General features: G+C 33.6%; 1 protein-coding gene across 3 annotated transcripts in view; it reads right to left on the reverse strand.

Annotated features, from left to right (window-relative positions):
* Nucleotides 1-21,314, reverse strand: part of SOS1 (SOS Ras/Rac guanine nucleotide exchange factor 1) — a 106,677-nt gene that overhangs the window by 18,722 nt on the left and 66,641 nt on the right. For all 3 annotated transcript variants that reach the window (XM_081157096.1, XM_081157095.1, XM_081157094.1), the window contains 8 exons: nucleotides 19,956-20,611; nucleotides 10,818-10,899; nucleotides 10,025-10,147; nucleotides 9,690-9,793; nucleotides 8,373-8,595; nucleotides 7,145-7,264; nucleotides 1,874-2,036; nucleotides 1,081-1,198 (listed from right to left, as the gene is read on the reverse strand). In XM_081157096.1, the coding sequence (XP_081013222.1) occupies nucleotides 1,081-1,198; nucleotides 1,874-2,036; nucleotides 7,145-7,264; nucleotides 8,373-8,595; nucleotides 9,690-9,793; nucleotides 10,025-10,147; nucleotides 10,818-10,899; nucleotides 19,956-20,611 (1,589 nt within the window). The remainder of the gene's footprint in view (nucleotides 1-1,080; nucleotides 1,199-1,873; nucleotides 2,037-7,144; nucleotides 7,265-8,372; nucleotides 8,596-9,689; nucleotides 9,794-10,024; nucleotides 10,148-10,817; nucleotides 10,900-19,955; nucleotides 20,612-21,314) is intronic.

A 21,314-nucleotide genomic window follows, 5' to 3' on the forward strand; every position in this document is an offset into this window, starting at 1 on the left:
CCTGTCTTCACATGACATGTTATGAAGGATAGTTATGTTAGTTCATCTGAGAGAGAATACTTTGGAGAGTTTAATTTGTGTGAATAAATGCCCACCAGTCAGGGTACTGGGGTTGCAGGGACCAAATCGTAACTCCAGTGAACAGGCCCTGAAGTTTCTTTTTACCTCTGTGTACCAGAGGCTGTAGGGTATCATGAATAGCATGACTCTGAGCCCAGTAAGTACTATGTATTTTTCACTTTTTCTAAGTACCTGACACAGTTTCTGACACTTAGTAAATAATCAAAAAATATTTGTCGACAGATTGAATGAAATGAACATCACACCCACACAGGTCCTTCTCCAGGCTCCCTTGTATGATTGGCACTACAGTCACTATACATGCATAGACTTTAATATTTTACCAGAAAGGGAAAATAAATGACTCAATAGTTTTATCAATAATTTATGGGGGCAAAGTCTTCAGGAAAACAGCATAAATAAATGATAAAAAATAATACATGACATATAAAACAAAATCAGAGAGAATTATTAAGTTTGAGATTTTATCTTTTTGAAGATATATAAAATATATACAGATAAGTAAATGGCTAGGAGAAAATATACCACATGCTAAAAAGACTGAACACCAGACATAGGACAGAGATCATCATTTTTGTAAGCATTCAGAGGAAGAATCATCAGAGCACATATACAGGCAGAGAAAAGAAGCCAGTGTGAAAGAGGCAGCATTGTATCAAATGGCTGCCCAGAGGGATATAAAAATTGGAATGTCTAGATTAGGCTTGATCTTAAAAGGTTCTAACAGAGAACAATTGTAAGAGGACACAGGTGCTAAATACAGGGTGTCCCAAAAATTGTACACACACTTTGAATAATTATAAAGGCAGTGTTTATTAAAATACATTTCATTTTCAAAATTGAGCTAAAGTTAAAGTGTGTATACATTTTTGGGGACACCTGTATTTGTTAAATAAGCATTTTCTGCTGGTATATTACAAGTGTAAACTCAGTCATTTAATGAAATAAGTGTCTTGCTTTATCCAGAAACACAATAAAAATTCAAGAAGAAATGCTCACCAAAGAAAGGCACACATGGTGGATTAATAGACCTGAGTTTTGCCAAATATTTCTTATAATGATCTTCACTTAATTCATGAGCTTCTTCTAAAATTTTCTTTTGGCGACTTGGTATTTGCTACAATAAAAAAATGATATACAGGGAGCATAAGTTTACAAAAGGAATCAAAGTTTTTTCCATAAAATTCCAGACTAAGAGTAAAGCCCAATCACAACTATATCAGTTTGATTCTAAGACTAATAATACTGGCTATCTTCATTGGCCCTAGTACAAACTTAAAGGTGTGTGTGTGTGTGTGTGTGTGTGTGTGTGTGTGTGTGTGTGTGTGTGTGTGATTCTAAGACTAATAATACTGGCTATCTTCATTGGCCCTAGTACAAACTTAAAGGTGGGTGTGTGTGTGTGTGTGTGTGTGTGTGTGTGTGTGTGTAATTTGGTGGTGTGTGTGTGTGTGTGTGTGTAATTTGGTGGTGTGTGTGTGTGTGTGTGTGTGTGTGTGTAATTTGGTTTCTCTCTCCATTCCTCACATAATTATGTGACCATAATTGCACATTACATTACAAATTAAGTGCTGAAAGCATTTTCTTCTTCTAACTATGAACGCATTTTAATGAGAATGCCTAATTTAAAAAGAGCAACCAATTCAATTCAAAATTTAGATAATTCCATCGTTTAAACTGTTACTGAAAGACAGGTGAGGCACTTAAAAATTAAAAATCATAATTGTTAAAATCCTGATTCTGAGAAAAGGAAATTTAAGTTCATTAAAATAAAACAGCTATACAAACCTACCTCAAATGTGTGATCTAGCCTGTAAACAGGTGATGAATTCATAGCACTGACAACTTCAAGGACACCATTGAAGTTGTTCAGCTCTTGAAAGACTTGCAGAATCTCAATTATTCGACTCACCACAGCTACTCTTTCTTCTAAGTTTTCAGTTTCTACGATACATCTGGAAATCAAAGATAAAAATGAATTAAAAAATTTGGAGTTTTCCCAACAAAGATATGATTTAAAGAACTTAGTAAATACCCTAATTAGAGTGGGGAGTAACTGCAGAGATTATTAATTCAGAATGACAGGCTAATAGTAGGAGACTGAAAGGTAAGGCAGTGCCTTGATACTCAAGTACCCTGCTCTTCACTCTCTTCCAGACTGATCCCACCAACCAGCCAATCATTCTCCTACTGTATTTGGTGTATCCTCTCTCAGCATTAGAATCAACTGATGAGTCTGACATCTTACTGAATGTATGCTGGTTTAGGGGATGTGGGTGTGTTCTACGGGAATTTATTCTAAAATTCAAGAATTTTGTGCTTCCCATTCTTCATCTAATTGCAGGATTTTAGTGATTAATTTCTTTCTTTGATATACAAAAATAACTAGCTACATTTATAGGAACAGCTCTTTACATAAGCATTATAACGTTAAAAATTCAATGGAATTATTTTACCACAATCAAGAATAAAAATTTTTTAATTACTTAGAAAAAAAGTCAATGAGAATAAAAGCACTTCAATATCAAGACTCCCTGGAAAGTATATATATATATATATATATATACACACATTCTGGTAAAGATCTAAAAGGAAGTGTACTATACTAAAAAAAAAATTCCTCGTGGACATTTACTCTCCAGTTCTAATATTAGAGAGAATTTATTTACTAATTAATTATCAGTAAGGAAAAAGACATTTTAAACTTGACTTTCAATAATATAATATTAAACACCTTATAATTGAAGAAAAAATAGAATACATAACTTGAAAAAAGAAATATAAATCAATGTTAAACATTTTTTAAAAATATATAAAGTTGCAGATACATTATTCTCTGATGAAGCTGGTCTGACACTAAGAAAAACAAGCATCGCAAAACTACCAAAATTAATCTGCCTTATTATCAGATAAAACATAACATGTTTATGTGTTTAAAGCATTAGCTAGATTTCTACAAATATATTATATTCTAGGTAGCTAGTTAGTTGGACATTTAAAAAGGTTATAAGTATAATGTATTTACATCTTTTATTTAACTATTTCAGTTGATATTAACTAGGCATACAAACTGAGCTCACCTGTGCAGCTTTTGTAAAAACCAGGTAAGTCTGGAGTGGTTTAGCCATAGGTGACCCCAATTCTAATGCACATCCATGGCTAAGAACCACTGTGGCAAATGAATAAGAATCTTTCACATTAAAAAGGGAGATATTGGAACCCTTGTACACCGTTGACAGTGGGAATGCAAAACGGTGTAGGTGCTAGGGAGACAGTATGGAGAGTCCTCAAATCATTAAAAATAGAACTACCATTTGATTCAGCAATCCCACTTCTGGGAATTTATCCAAAAGTACTGAAATCAGGATCTCGAAGATATATTAGCACTCTCATGTTCACTGCCATACTGTTCACCACAGCTAAGGCGTGGACGCAGCCTGACGTCCCCCGTGAGAGAGCGGATAAGGAACGTGGTGCGTGCGTGCAACACAGCTGCTGCAGGGACCCTGCGCAGGCAACAGTGTGGAGGCGCTGAGCACCTCCTACTGACAGCAATGGGTCAGTGACAGTGACAAATACTGCATGTTTTATCTGAATCAGACTCACAGAAGCCAAGGACAGAATGGGGTTGCCAAAGGCATGGGGAGTGAAAAATGGGGTATTGATAATCAACATGTATAATAGTTATGCAAGATGAATACATTCTAGAGATCGCTGTACAACATTATGCCTACAGATAACAATGCTGTGTTGTACACTGAAAAAAATCTGTTAACGGTAAATCTCATGTTAAGTGTTAATACAATTTTAAAAAAGGAAAAAGAGCAGGAAACGGCCTCAGTAATCTTTTAAAAAAAATAGGACAGAAATGAAATGGTCTCTATGTCTGATCAGTTATATTTTCTCTTTATAGACATATGTTCTAATTATGATGGAAAAAGGCTTCTGCATACTGAAGTGTAGTTATTTAACTTAATAATGAAGAAATAAGGAAGCAACACATAGAGGGCAAAGTCTACAGTTTTACTTTTTAGAGGCTGAGGAGTAATAACATAAATATAAGGAAGCCGTAACTTTCAGATTACTTGGAATGCTTATTTCTATTTAGGAATCTTTTTCAAGTCTTTATCCACATTCTAGCTCAGCTTCCAATCATTCCCTTATGTCATTAGTCTCTTGTTCTGATAATTCCAATATGATCTGCAGAAACCTCCTATCACCCTTATAAAATATTAGTCAAATCATATTGTTTTTACTCAGAAAAAAAAAATGTGGCCAATACATAAAACTCCAATCTCTGGCCCCAACTATAAAATTGCACTGAGATGCCTTAGCCGGTGTGGCTCACTGGTTAAAGCGTCAGCCGGTGCACCAAAGGGTCTCGGGTTCAATTCCAGGTTAAGGGCACATATCTAGGTTGCAGCTTCAATCCCTGGCCCCAGTCGGGCTCGGGATGCGTGCAGGAAGCAACCAATCAATGTGTGTCTCTCACATTGATGTTTCTCTCTCTCTCTCTCTTTTTCTTCCCCTCCTCCCTCCCTCCCCCTTCACTCCCACTCTCTAAAAATCAATGAAGAAAATATCCTCGGGTGAGGATTAACAACAGCAGCAAAAAAACTGCGCTGAGATTCCAGACCTCTGACATAACAGTGTCAGGAGCTCTGCTTACTCACTCCTCAGGGAAACTGGTAAACAACTGTGTGTGTTTATAGATATACAGATAAACATATACATATACAGATACACCTTCATATATACCTACATACCCACACAAAACTATTCAAGCTCTCTGGTAATGGCCCTAAGAGCAAATAGCAAATGAAGAAATATCTATTCAGGAAAATCTATAAAAATTCAGTGAGAGAGAGGCAAGAGTTTGTGGTATTTGAACCAAGACTGCTTCCTCCCATCTTCCTGCCAGAGACCCTCTGGAGGTTGGGGGATGGAGTGGTCTACTGCAGACTGCTGCAGCCAAGAACACAGGGCACCACCCAGCTCCCAGCTAGAGGGCTTTCTTCCCTGGAGGAGCAGAATTTCATCATTTCTCACTCATCCTCCCTGAGCTGCTGGTTGCTGAGGCTAAGCCCCAGGTGAGTGCAGCTGAGAAGTGGGGACTCCTTTCTCCTGCCTACTTGAGAGACTCTACCTTGAATGCAGTATACTGAAAATACTGGGAAGACAGCCATTCCCTGGTTCCTGAAGCAGTAGTCCCATGCCAAGAGAGGCAAGCCAAGAGGACCTCAGGTTACTGTGTGTGTGTGCATGCACCATCACCAACCACTCAGCTCCTAGAACAGGAATGTCACTCAGAGAGAAACTTGCCCCTGTCCCAAGCTCCAGAGTCTAGGCTCAAACAGCTCCTAATCTCTTGTCATTTGCAGCAAAGTGTGGAGAAGTTTAAACCTAAGGGTGTTCTCAAGAACAGTGAAGGCTGTGGTCAAGAGCAATTGAGAGATTTGTGGATCTAACTAATGAAGATACAGCCTAGACTTCTGGCAAACTAGTTTGCAGGAGAGAACCAGGGAATAAGACAGCGGGAAGGAGCCCTCTTGGATCAGAACAAATATCAAAAGAGAGACCTCAGAAACCATTCCTTCAAAGGAGTCACAATATGGTTGGGTTAGTTTGCAGAGCAATTTATGCCATCAGGGAATTGTTGGAGTTTAACAGCTGGGAGTGGTCAAGGAAGGAGTGAAAGAAAGTGCTACCTATGCCACTGCCTTCTTAGGGTGACTGTGGGCATACCCTAACTTCCCGGAAGAGGAATATCTGTTTAACATCTCAGTGTGGGGGAACGTAGTGGGAGAATAACCTTCACTAAAATAATCCAGCTAGGCACTAAGCAAGTAAACAAGCAGTAACAATAATAAGCCCTGGGGGATAGGAGGGGCAGTACTCACAAACTGCTACAATATCTAAAGTGCCAAGTTTCCAACAAAAAATTATGATGCATGCAAAGAAATAGGAAAGTACAACCCTTTCACTGGGGGGAAAAAACAGGGAATGGTAACTGTGAGAGAGACCAGATGTTGGGTTTAACAGAAAAAGATTTCAAAGTAGCCATTATGAATATGTTCACAGAACTACAGGAAAGCATGATTTAAAAAGTAAAGGAAGGTCTGATGACAATGTGCATCAAATAGAGAACATCACAAAAGACACAGAATTATAAAGGAACCAAATGGAAACCCTGGAATTGAGAAGTACAATAATTAAAGTAAAACATTTACTAGAGGGGCTCAATAATAGATTTGAACTGGTAGAAGAAATAATTAGTTAACTTGAAGATAGAATTATTATTCAAAAGTCAAGGCAAAATACTTTCCTAGATTTAGAAAAAAAAGGGAGGTGGATTTGTTGCTATCAGACCCACTGTACAAGAAATACTAAAGGAAGTTCTTCTGGCTGAAAGCGACTCCAGATGGTAATACAAATCCACACAAAGAAAGAGCACCAGTAAAGGTAATTATGTGATTATAAAAGACACTATAAATGCTATTTTTTCTCATTGCTTCTCTTAAGTGATTTAAAAAGCAACTGCATAAAATAAGGTGTAGGTAATGTATTGTTGGGCCTATAACAAAGAGAAGTGTAATATATGTGTAATATATTGCCATAACTGCACAAAGGAGATGGCTGAGAGTAAAGCTGTAATGGGCTAAGAAAATGACAGCAAATGGTTTAAAGCAATAATTATAACACTGTATTGTTAGATTTCATCATTAATTATATGTAATGCACATTACACTAATACCACAAAAAGGGGGGAAAGGAAATAGAGCTATATAGGAGTAACATTTCTACGTATCACTGAAATTAAGCTAATATAAATACAAAGCTGATTCTGATAAGATGTATATGGTAAACTTTAAAGCAATCACTAAAAAAAAAAAACCCTCAAAAAATATAATGAAATTAAAATGCTACATTAGAAAACTATTCACTGCAAAAATAAAGGAGGAAGAGGAACAAAACGAGACATGAAACATACAGAAACAGAACTGCAATGAAATATATAACATATCTGACTGCTCTGAAATGTAAGAATGTGAGTAATACTTACTTCTCAAACCACAGAGTGAGATTAGTGGTGTGCCGGATCATTTTCAGAAGATTAGGAGAATTAATTTCTTTGTCTTCTTTTGTCCACACACTTCCAACTAATTCTGATGGCTGTACAGCTCTAAAATCATAAAGACATAATTCTACATGATACTTTTCCCTCTAGCATAGTGTTTTATTAAGTAAATGAGATAAATAAAACTAAACTCCCATATAAACTTTTCACTTACACCAACAGAAAGGTTTATGACAAGATATAACAAAAATTATAATTATGCACCTTTTTCTATATATTAAAAAATATTTTTATGCACATACCTCTGTACTTTTATTATTGCTTTATAGTAGCATTTTGCATTGGGCAAGGTTGGGATTTCTTCATAATATCTTTCCCAGCACTTACAAATATTATTAAACAAGTTTGGGGTAGTTCTTTTAAATAATGATATATCTGTTAAAATAATCAGCTCACTGAGGATATAGTAATCACTGAAATTCATAAATCTTTTTCCCGCCTCTAAAGGGGGAGTGGAAACCCAACACAAAACACTCCTGGGAAATAAACAGACTGTAACACTGATTTTTGAGACTAGTGATGATCTTTGTTAGAAGGAGATCTATAAATTTAGTTCCTTCCTTCATTTAGTTATTAAAAATAGTTTAAAATTCTAAATAGTCCTTGTTTAAAAACTATAAACAGACATTTTTTGAGATAGTAGTTATTAATATGTAGAAAAACTGAAAAGGCTGTAACTGGCCATGACTTAAACTTGTAATTACAACGGCAGTAACTAACCTATTGAGCCCTTACTTTGTGCTAAACACTGTATATATATTGACTATTTTAAACCTCATAACAGCCCCAGAAGTAAGTATTATCATTAGCTCCATTTTACTCTTGAGGAAACTAACAGGCAGAGAGATGAAAGTTGCAAAAGAAGGTTAAAGTTGCCCAAGAATACCAAGTGAGCAAATGGTAAAGCCAGAACCTGAACTTTGCTTTACCAACAAAGGGCGACTGCAGACCTAGAGAAGCTATAAATCCAAACAAAGCAAGGGGGACTGAGGAGTGAAAGAGGAGCCCTCTGTACATCAGGCCTTACTACCAGACACTTCACATACTATCTCTTTTCTATCTTATTCCAGTCCTATAAGGCAAAAACCAGTATTTCATTTTAAAAATTAACTACTTTAAAGTGATTTTTCAGCTTGAATGTCAAATTACATACCGGTATAGGTCTGATTCAAGTAAAGTGAGTTGCCGAGCAATTTCTATTGGGTGTAAGGTAAGCAGGTCAAAAGTCTCTATGTGCCCAGGTCGGCTTATATGCCACTCAATTGTGGGAGGTGAACTCTGAAATGTAATATTATGACCTGGTCCATTGTCTCTTGCAATTTTTTTCCTTTGGATTATTTTAGTGATGGATTCAACCCATTTTTTCATTGCTTTACCTGAAATACATTTTAAATAACATTTAAATACTTTTTACAAAATATATCTTTCTATAAAAAGTTCAAATAATCAAAATTTTTTAAATGGATGTTCCCCTTTAGCATTTTTCATCTCTACTGTTCTGAAATTCAGTTCAAAATATTTTATAATCCTCCCAAGATTTATCTGCACAAATGAAATTTATAAGGATCATACATATTCACTGTTAATCTAATCAACATTGCATTTCATAAACCAAACAGCGCCAGAGGACTGAGTCCTTCGTTTCAGTATGAGTTTTTGACGTGACATTGTTTTGTACTATGCACGAAAGCACTACTACTGAACCCTTTATTTTCTGATTCTCATTTAGCATGTACAATGGAAATGGAAATTAAGTTTATCTTGCACATACTTAAACCTGAACAGTCATAGTATCTTTAAAACTGGAAGAGAAGCTCTGGAGATCATTAAGCCTAGCTCCACATTACTGATGAAGAAACTTAAGTATAAAGAATCAAAGTAATTTTACCCAAAGTCATGTATCTGATGATTGGCAGTGTTAGGAATAGAACTCTTGTTTCTCGGCTCACAGTTCACTACGCTCTGCTGCCTCTCTGATGTTACTAAGCCACACTGTTCATCTAATGGTGGCTTAGTAACCTCTATCACTGGTGTCATAATGGCACAATAGTTCCTAACTGTCCTTACACAAACTTTCAAATAAGCATAAAGACCACATAAATTGTTACTTTTTCTATCCAACTTCAAAATAACCAGTAAGTTGATTTACTAAATGAAAATATTCAACAGGGTGATTATTGAGCAATTTGTAGGTAAAAAATGTGGTTTAATGAAAAATTTTGAAATTTTTAGAATGTTATGCTGGCACTACTATAAACACCTCCTAACAATGATCAGTAATGACATCAATTGATAGTCACTATATAGGTACTTTTATTACACATAAAACTAGGCACAAAAAAAATGTACTTCAGGGTAGTGAGCACACAATACAATATACAGATAATGTATTACAGAATTGTATTCCTGAACCCTATATAATTTTATTAACCAATGTCAACTCAATAAATTCAATTAAAAAATACCATACCTCTTACTGTTCCAATAAATTCCTCCATTCGTTGCAAAAGATATGCATCTCTTTCAAAGTCATAGAAGTGGTGCTCTACCCAATGCCGACACACATTTAACACTCTATGGTATTAAACAGAAGAATAACTGAATTACATGGGAACTTGGAACATAAAACAGAGTAACTTTCACCAAATTAAATAATCTTATAAGTGGCCTACCACTTTCAAAATCCCATGTTAATTAAGATCTATACAACAATTTCTGATAATTGCTTTTCACTCATTTTACTTGTTACCTCCTCCTTGCTTGGAAAACATCCTTATTTATTTCAGTTACTTATTTAATGCTTACCGCAGTTGTACAGGCTGTATATATTCTTTTCTAAACCTTTTTAGTTCTGCACTCAAGGGCTGATCTCCATTCTCTATAGCTATGCGATCAGCTTCTGTTGGCTCAGGCTCTGGAATTTCAAACCTAACATAAAACAGAATAAACTAATGAAAATAATAATTATATCAAATTATACAAATAGGAAACTACAAACTTTTTACTAGTCCGAACAATCAAGAGAGCACTGTTAAAAATTACCAAGGATAGACACATTAGTGAAAACAATGCTTCTATAATGTAAAGGTTAATGATCTTATAGATAAAACTAATTAGGAATACAACTAAGATGTACATGCAAAATCTAAAAATAAATATGATTATAATGTTATAGGACTGATGTTCATTTTTGGCTTGTGTAATTACTCTAAATCAACTAACATAATACTTTTTAAGGGTAATGCTTGAAAAGTTGACTGCTCTTTGGTTGGATGAAACACTTCTTGATTATAGTATTTGTTCACTGACAAGCTCCATTTTCTTCAACTTGTGGTATACTTGAAAAATTCTGTTTAGAACATGTAAATCATCACATTTTGAATTTCCTAAGTCTAAATTATATATTTTATATATATATTTAAATAATCAAAGCTAACATATTATAAAATAAATGGTCTTCTAAGAGATTTTATTTCTTAAAGAAGTGCTCATGAACTACAATTTAAAGCTTATCCAATATTTCCAAGAAACATATATGATCTTAGGTTCAATATTTTTTAAAAAAAATAAAGAATTTAAACATTTAAAACTGACAGACCTTTCTATTATAAGGCTCAGTAGTTCTTGAGGTTTACAAAAGGATCTGTATGTTGTAAGAAATGTCCGAACAAAATTGGGATCTAAGAAGAAAAGGAAAAATCGTATTAAAATCTTTGATTCAGAATGATTAAAACTATTATTTACATTTTCAAATGAGATCAAATAGTCAATTTTAAAAGTCCCAAAATGTTTTGACCACAGAGAATGCTTTGGACTTTATAATGAACTGCTAGACTTAGTGCCTCTTAAATTAGTGGCAATAGTATGGATACTAAAATTTTACATCAACCTATTTTCTTGACCTCTGCACAACTTTGACTAGCTGATGTTAAACTCATCATTGGCCATAGGTATGTGGAAGGAAAAAGGGAAAGGCAAGGCCAAGCATGGAAACAAGCTCCCACCTGGATCTCAGAACATCACCAGTTGGTTTATCTTCCTCGCAAAGAGAAAGGCCACAGCAATAATACATTACTTTTCCTGACATCCAGACTAGTGTACCTAAGATCAGTTTTCTAGATTTATTTCAATCATGTTAACAGAGTATAGAACTAGAAATTGGATCTTATAATGTTGTAGATTAAGTTAAATACAGTTTCTAAATTATTTTATTTGCTAAACGTCTTTCTTAATTAAAACTGCTAAAAGATGCTTACAAACACCTATAAGTTATTAAAACTATTAAATGTGCAAGAATATGCTGATTTGGTTCTATTCACAACTTTTAATTCCTTTTATTTCAAGTGGTCACAATGAGAGTTGTCATAAGAGTAGGAGTTTCCAACCCCTTCCAACAGAGGACCTACTTTTCATTCACATCTCCATGAAATAAAACAGGTGGCTGGCTGAGTGTGATCACTTCCCCAGGCCTGGCCTATTGCAGTCTCTGCCTGATAGTATTCTCTCAAGTTGTGTCATCGGCACAAGAGACCTGTGCAGTCATCTTCTATATAAGGGGGGAGAAACATCTTCCCACAATGGGAAAAAAAATCACTTCTATAACTCAGATTTTATCAAGGTCCATATTTAGTTGTAAGAGTCGTTAAAAAGGAGGAGGAAGAAGTTCATTAACTTGAATATTTTACTGGGAGAATCGTTTCCTATTTTACATTATGGGCTGGTATGCTCTAATTTAATGATAAACTCATTGAGAGTAGCAAGTACATACCTTTATTTTTGTTAGGCTATATACACACTGTGGACCATTTATACGAAGTGCAATGTCTTTTATTAGCACAGCATTTAGCAAGAATCAGAATTAATTTGTTCGGAAAATTTCTATTTAGGCTGATTTTGTCTGATTAAGAATCATCCTAAATTTAGCCTTACAATAAAATAATTATAATACTTTAACATTTCCCCCCTAAAAGCTAATTCATGGATTTATCACAAAACTGAAATCTATTTCCAATCGATTGGTTTATGTGGTTATCAAGATAATAAATTGATTTAAATATCAGAAAACCTTGAATTTAAGATTATAATACTTTAAGTTAAAGAAAAATTTAATAACAAAAATACATTGGTTTTAAATGCCCCTCTTCTCTTTTTGCTTTATACCTTCTGAGGCTAGAATGGGTTGCTGATAAAAGTAATTTAAACACATACAACCCTTTAGTAATTTCCTCTGTTGGTATTTTATTGTTTGTCTTCAGTTACAGAGTTCCTCAAACGTTAAAGACTAATGTCTCATCCAGAAGAAAAGATTTTAAAACAGAAGGCTGTACAAGATTTTAAAACAGAGATTTATATCGGTTTCATCACAGTCCTCCCTTTCAAGAATCTTCTTCCTGTTCTGCAAATCTATTTGTAAGGTGAGGCTACTCAAAACATCATGTGTTTAGGAAGCAAAAGCAGTGGCCACTGTAGAGATGCTGAGCTATCACTGTTGGAGAGAGAGCCCAGACCTTCAGTACAAAGTGCTCCAAGTATCCCTGAGTTCTGTTTTAAATTTAGGGTGACCTGACCTTTCTTTAAAAGAAAAGTTTCAGTCTAAAATCAATATCCAGATCCATTCCTTCTCAAATGCCAACTAAGTCAGGCTAAAAAGTTGTGGGGTATTAAAGGTACTTTTAAGTTGAAAATCAGAATAAAAGTTCTTAGTGAATTAAAAAAATATATTTTTAAAAAACTGGCTATTTTTAAAGGCATATGATTTTAAAAATGGTAATAGTTTGGCGAAGGCCTGGTGGGGGGGTATGAAGGTTGGAGGGGGGACCACTGGGGGGGAAAGGGGGACATCTGTAATACTTTCACCAATAAAGATAACTTAAAAGCAAATAAAGATTTATTATAGTAAAAAAATTAATAAAAATGCAGTTTATTTTAAATCTACAATGACATTAATATTGGATGTAAAATTACAACCTAGTGAAAACTCACCCTTTTGTAAACTATAAATAATGTCTAATAAAATGAGAAATAGAACTTTTTTTTAAAAAGTGGTCATTTCATCTTAAACCAAAACATCTGGCCATTTCAGTCCATTAGTAACTGATGACAGTACTGAGAAAGTCATGATGTGCGTCAGTGCCACATCAGTCAAGGGGGATCACGTCAATTTCTGATGTCTGTTCTACAAGGTTCTCAAGCAGCATTCTCATAATTTATCCATATGATTTCTCTGAAGTGATAGGGCCAGGGATATTTTTCCTTTTCTACATATGAGAGAAGTAACTAAGACTTATCTAGGGTCACACAATAGAATGACAGATGGTACCATAATCTAGACTGTGTAATTCCTGATTTTTTTTTCCTACTGTATCATATAACCTCCCTGGATTAAAGAATACCTTAAGGTTTACAGAGCTGTGAGATCTAAATAGAAAGAATGAATCCATGAATTATATAATTGCTATAGAAATTTACATAAAAGATTAATTCAGAATATGGCTATAAACTGCTAATTTTGGGTAAAGGCACTAGAAAGTCATTGAAAAATTAGCAGTCTAACTGTGATTCTGTAATTCTTGTTAAGCCTTCTCCCAGGTTTTAGGAAGTAGCAGCTGTACCTTCCTGTACTCTGTATTCAGAAGAGTTTCTGAAGCTAAAGGTGAAATAAACACTCCCACAATCATCAGTTATACTCAGTTCTAGAGTGACTCAAGTTTAAGTTGTTTTTAGCTTGATCAGAAATAAGAGCAGTCTTGCCAAAAGAAAAAACCAGCAGAGGCTAAAAATAAACCAAGAAAATTTGGCAAAAGTTTAAGTACTTTCAAAAAAATATCTTAAAGGCTGCATATATTACCAGGCTTTATAAATTTAGACTCTATTTTGAGTCTAACACAATGGAAAACTGCTAATGAATGAATAACTTATATTAAGAGAGGACATAACATCTGCATTTTAAATTTTTTACAAAAAAGGGTACATATTCCAGAAGCTGTTTGTACTTCTATTGAGTTCCCCATTTCAGTGATTGTAACATACACCATGTCACACTACACTAGAGACCTTTATCTTACCGATGATGTAAAGGACTAAAATAATTTGATAGTTTAAAAATACCCATTAATAAAGACAGGTTATATAATTTTGTAAGAAAACAAAGGACCTACTTACATTTATCAGGTAATGATAAAAGCTAAGTTTCATATTGTCTCTGTTCGTTTTGAGTAGCAGTTATCTATCTGTATTATAAAATTATTATTTCTGGGACAATGGAAGGCAAATGCATAAAAATACAAAAGCCAGGCTGGTACAGTTTAAAATATAAGCACAAACAAATATTTGTAGAGAAAATTTAAATCAACTATTTCAATATTCTCCTCTCTCTATTTATTACTTGCTTGCAGATGTAATTCCACAAACCTCTTTCTCACACTAACCCCTAATGGATTTCAATATAAGCAATGACAAAAACTTCCTCTGTGGTTTTTCTCTTCTATCTGACTCAAATTCCTGTACTAAGATTTCCACCATGCTCACCAGCTGCTCAGCATCCCTCTCTCTAATCAAATACCTGCCAGCTATCAGCAAGTCCCTGGTCTAGGCCTAGGTTATTTCAAACATGAGTTGTAGTTACTATTTTCTGCTGGTTTTCTAGCTGCCTGTCTTCCCCACTCTAAAACTGCTCTTAGATAATATTTTATTGCACAGTTCTTTAATATCTGAGAAACTCAGAACGTATTTACATTAATGTTCAGAATATAGCATACTAGATTTGAGGTGATAAATCCAATCCTTTTTATTTTATGTACTTATTTTGATCAATACTTGACATTTTATTTGACAAGGTCAATGAAATTTATGAGATATTTATTATCTAGAGAGTTACTTATGTAAAGAATACCCATCCCCCAGCCACCACAGTGAAACACTGTTCATCAGGATGTGTGTTCACGTGATAATTCTCCGTTTAATACAGCCATTGAAAAAGCTACAAGAAACAATAAGCTCCTCAACAAGGATTTATAAACAATCACTCTTGAATTCCTTAAAAAAGGAAACAGACCGCTATGCTGACGCACAAACACTTAAAAAAAATCAGAGTTTAAAAATAGAACAGCACTGCCCTATAGATCAAAAACTATTCAAAAGATTTTTTTTTTTTAAATTAAAACACCCAAACTGAGCTTATATAGTACACAAATTCAAAAGAAATCTGATGAAGATTTTTGAAGATTTTCTATATGAAGGCATAAAATAGCAGTAAATACTTTAAAATATCAATTAGCTGTTTTTTTCAGTATCATATTCCAAAAAAGGGAAGTTCATGGTGCATGGGAAACACCTTTTCCCCACACTTCGATATGAAGGTTTTATTTCCACATAATACCAGTTACCTCAAGGTCACCTCATATGTCTAAAATAGGACATCAAACCAGACATAGCATCACTAAACATTTCTTTACCCATGCTGTTTTAAGTCTCAATATCAATTTATACTTTATTTCCTATAACTGTAACCAAAGTGAAATTCCTACTCTCATCTCCTCTTTATGCATGTTGCCTTGTGCCTTCTTATTGTATAGATAAGGAAAGTCTCCTCATATTCCTGCCAGATTCAAAATGATCCATCTAACTAGATCATTTTCCCCCTAGCACTGTGGGTGAATTCCAAAGTTCTGATGTAGTTAGTGAATTATATGTCCAGAAACACTGGATCTGAGAGACAAACTATAAATTAGATTCCATATAAGACCCTACTGCAATCTTTTAAGCAAGTAAGCACTTTCTCATTCACCTATATTTAATTTTTTCACCCAGAAAGCTTTCATTTACAGAGCAAACAACACTGATAGACTAATGATGGGGTTTTGTTAAAAACTAAAATTATGATGACCAATTTGTAACTATATAATAAAATATTTGCATTAAAATGAAAAGTTTATAGTTAGAACTTATTTCCTATTTCAATAAGAAGAAAATTACTCTGACTATAATAGACCTGTTTTCTCAGAAATTAACAAGCCATTTATATTAATGGCAATTCAAACCAAGCAAGTAAGTTTCTTTATTTTTATTATTCAATACACATAATAAAAATTATATTCCAATGAAAAGAGCTGATATGACCTCTGGCAAATCACATACTCTTCAGGGGCCTTGGGTTTTCATCTAATAAAGTGAAGAATTGGTCACCTCATCTAACACTAGATATCTATAGCTTTATTTGATAAATTATTGCTAAAACATTTGAGGGATCAAGTTGGCTGGAGACAAAGTGAAGTCTGAATTAAGTAACGTTAAACTAGTTTTTCTTTTGCTTTTTATGACAATGTGTGACCAACCTATAACCTAAAAAATATCTGTAATTAGTGATGGTTTGTTATTACATTGTATTATAATCAATGTCTTTTATTTTAACTCTATACAATAAAAATGCATGTTAAATTTTAGCTTTTGTTTCAATGTAAGTCACAACTTGCACTTGTATGTCATAGCAAATAACCAACCCCTCATCCCCCCAAAAAGAAGGAAAAGGGCAGACCAATAGTTCTTAAAACAAACGATAACTTGATCTGTTATCATTGTAGTGAGGACTCAAGAGTTCATTTGAACTGGAAGAGAAATAGTAACTGCTTAAAAAATTACTGCTTTCATGTTTTACAAGTTTATAGATGATCTATTAAAAACACACTCTATTGGCAGTAATACATTCAGTAATAGACCTTACAAAGAGCCTAAACAAACTAGTAATACTAATTTGTGTGTGCTGTAAACCACAACTCACAAAAACTGCTTGTGGATTCTAGTTATACCAGTAACACATTAATGATGCAAGTTAAAATAGTCAAGCTTCAAAAGAGGAAAAGAAAAATGTTAAAAAACTTAGCCACATGCTTTTAAAACCAACACTGGCATTTAATTCTTCAAGAAATTAATGAGAGAAATTTTTTATAAATGAACTTTTTTAAAATGTAAGAGAATCTTGTCAATTTAAATTTGAATATACTTATCTTTGCAAAGTTCTACAAATCTAGAAATTTAACTATTTTATATTAACTAGAAGGAGGACCATTTAAAATATTATTCTATTAAAAAATATATATATATTATTCTACTCAAAAACTAAACATTAATATAAATGAGAGCAACTATCAAAAGTAGCTAATAAAACACCATGGCAAAAGTACTCTGACCACAGACTTGGCTAGTGTGTACATTAAGGAGAGAAGACTGCCACGTTTACAGAAATACTGTTAGCTATGCTTGTTCAAATTTTGTTTTAAAGTGTCCTCATTAAAAACAAATAAATAAAAGGCAGTTTCCCAGAAAAAAAATATTTAATTAGAATTCTGCAACTACTTACTAAAAATTGTTAAGTTAGGTCTGTGAAATACAGCAGTTTAAAGAAAATGTTTAGCATTAACAATCATAAGTTCTGTGAAATACAGCACAGAGCTTAAAGAAAACTTTTATTATTAACAATTGAGTTTTACAGAAACAATTATATTACAAGTTTTGGAATCTGAAAATGTCTTCCAGTTCAAATACCACTGACTTATGATAGTAAACACTAGTAAGTCTTCTTCTTCAGCATTTGCCACTTATATTTCTCTACAGAAAATAGTAAAATTTCTGTCTTAGGAGTTTTACTATTAAATAGGAGAGTTAATTTTACTCTAAACAGTGTAAAAACTCAAAACAAAGGTTTTTAAAAGGAAACAATGGACAGTTTAGAAAGCTTATGCTAAGAAATTCTGTGACTCTTCTAAGACACTTAAAACTCAGAATGATGTGGCAAGAACAACAATTTGAACTTTTATTACCTTAAAAATTCTTTAAAAGTAGCAAAGAAATCATTATTTTGCAACCACAAAATTTGGGTAATTTAATAAAACATTTTTGTAGTTGTATTCTAGATCTTAAAGAGAAATTAATGAAGATCAATGAAACATGTAGGTCCCATTAATTACTGAAAATTGTACCTTCTCTCAAAAATAGTTTCATATGTAAAAAAGATGACAGAATAATCTTTCTTTTTAAATTTCCTGTGCCTGGACTTATTTTTGGGTCAGTATAATGAGAATACACTAACTATAAGAGTTTCTAGGTGAAAAATCAATAGTAAAATTGGAATCCCAGACTAGTCTTTCACTATATTCATTATATTTCAGCTACTGCCTGCTATTACCAAACAGTACGTGCTTACAGAACCCAAACTGCTTTTAAAATTAGCCTGTGGAAAATACTATTATTTTACTACAAAAAAGGCTAGCAAAAGAACTACCAATTAGAGGCCAAATAAAAAATAAAAACAAAACACTGGCTTATTCATCCCAGAGACATGTGGAGATAATGAAATACGTTTACACAGTGCTTTGATGTCACTGATCAAAATATTCTAACCTAATTTTATATTTTTGCAAGGTGACCCTGATAATATCCAGGCCATATAAGTAGTTCTGACTGGACATTTAATACATTGAACTGATTAACATTATCAAATACTATTCATCTTTATTACAGTGGATTAATGGATATCTTTAAAAGCTTAATTTAACTGGTTCCAGAATAGTTTCCAGAGAGAAGTGAGAACCTACTTATAGGACTTTAAAAACTGAAGAAAAATTTCCCCAGAAACACACATCTAGAGATAAGAATATATTTAAGCAAGAAGTATGGAGATTGAGGTTAACTTTCACATTCAACTATTTAAGAACAGTATTACTTTTGATTTTACGTGTTTTTGTAATAAAAACATTCTCTGAAAATAAGTTTGCATGTATATTTACAAGAGCTTTGACATACAATACTTCATTTATTCTTTCCAAAAATATTATAAGATAGCTGTTGTGGTGTTGATTTTTGAGACCGTAAGGAACTATAGTAGAGTGAGGGTATAGTCCAAATTCAATGCTCTTTCCACTATACCACTCTCTGCAGTATTTTACAATTATCAAAGCTCCCACTACGCAGGGAAGCTGAAGGCTGAAAAACATTGGATTATCATTTGTTACTTACTTTATTAGGAAAAATAAAATTACTTAAAAATGAATCATTATGTGACTGTCCCTTACCTCTCAAACATTATATTTGATTCACCTATAGCAATCTTCCTAGGTGTTTTGGGCATGTTTGTCTCTAAAAGTTGCCCTAAGGCAAAACTGTTTTCTTCAATAACACCAGTTGTAAAAAAGCAAAAAGAAAACAAAAACAAAAACAAAAAACCACAAAAATTGAAAACTTAAATGACTTCCAGGACTGCTAAATTTAGTAAGTTTTAGGAATGGAAATTAAGAAAAAGCAATGCTGTGTATATTTGTACTGCCAGCACAATTGTGGTGATGGATGTATATTAAAATTTTTACTGATTTTATAATCTCAATAATAGAAAGAAAAAAGAGGTAAAGATGTAAATAGGTTTTAAGAGAGATCCTAATAGTGATGATTTAGCAGTACTTTTAGTCTTGCTGATGCCACTTTCTAACTGGGTAAATTCAGCCAAGTGACATTACTTTTTCATAACTCTGATTGTAAAGTTAAAATAATATAAGTAAATGTGGTAGGAAAAAGTATAAAATTTCAAAGAAATGTAAACGGCAGTATTTTTAATCAAAGAAAAGTGAACTCTGATAATGCAGAGGTCTTGTGTTAGTTTGCTTTCTATTTTAGGCACAATGACCAGCGCAGAAAAAAAAATCAGCTTCAAGCAGGAAAACAAAAGTCACAGCAAATGCTTATTTCTTACCTGCATACATATGGTATGTGAGCCTCTCTATGAGTTTAATAACAGTTCCTGCTTTGATAATTGGAATTCCAGCCTTGGGCTGCATGTTTTCTTCAAATATTATATTCTCTTCAGAGTCAGGCTCTGCAAATCTATAAACGTCAGCACTAGGGAGCCTCATCTGCTCCTCCTTCTCTTCCTGTAGCATTGTCACATCAAGCATCCTTTCCAGTGTACTCCGGTACTGTAAAGATATCAATGCTGCCATCCAATTGTTCTTCTCTTCAGCTGACTTGGCAGAAAATATAACACTATTTTCATCTTTTAAAATGATTTCAAAAGCATGCTTGTACTCACTGGTGTCATCTTTGTCATTAATTTGTACCTTTCTCATAAAAAACTTTTCTTTAAGACGATATTCTGCATTGCTAGCACCAGGAAGTCTTGGCTGCCCATGATTTGATTTACAGCAAATCATTAAGCCATCAAAGAGAAATATGTGTCTCTCATGTTTGGCTCCTACACGTGTAAGAGTTCCTTCCATTATAAACTCATTGCAACACTGTCCAATGTCTTTTCCCTCCCAACCATCAATATTCTTCTGAATCTCATTCATTTTCTTGATTGCTAGTTGTTTCCCCTTCATTTGCTGACTATAAAACCGACATGCAGATTCACTGGGACAAAGGAAAAAACATTATTAGTACACAGATGACAAGAGAACCTAAAACTTATGTAAATAAAGGACAACGTAAAAGTACATTTTAAAAAGTTACATTAAGGTTTTACTAATTCTCGAATTATATTAGTGTTATAAACTTGCACAATTTTGGAAACTGAAGCAACACAGTAGAGACTTTTTTAGTGCTCTAAAAAGAACAATGACTACTGACAAAATTCTGCCTTATAAATTCAGCTACAGAATAATTATTTCTACCTTGGCTACAAATATTTAGAATGATAAATATTAAAAACTAGCACTATATAGTGGGAAAAAAGTAATTTAAGAGGTTTAAAAAATTATTTAGAAATGCTCAAGTGGACAAGACCCAAAGTTAAAAAACATGCACATATTATCATTAGGAAACTGGAAGCAATGCTATCAGAATTAATACCTCAAGTTATATAACCCCTAAAATAAGGGCTACTTTGACAGAACAATGATGTTGACATAAATCTACCCAATACATTTTGCTCTGTCTCTCCTTTAGCTTACCAGTTGACTCTCAGGAGGTCTTGTCTGGGAGTATGCAAGGAAAATGCACAATATGAAAGGTTTTTCAAACAATAACAAATTCTCTTGGCTTTGATGTCACTTCCTCTGAAAGACCAAGCTTGTCACTAAAACTATTTTCTTCATTGTTTACTTGAGAGGGGAAC

This window comes from Miniopterus schreibersii, assembly GCF_964146895.1.
Source record: "Miniopterus schreibersii genome assembly, chromosome: 13".
In the NCBI taxonomy this organism is placed as follows: Eukaryota; Metazoa; Chordata; class Mammalia; order Chiroptera; family Miniopteridae; genus Miniopterus; species Miniopterus schreibersii.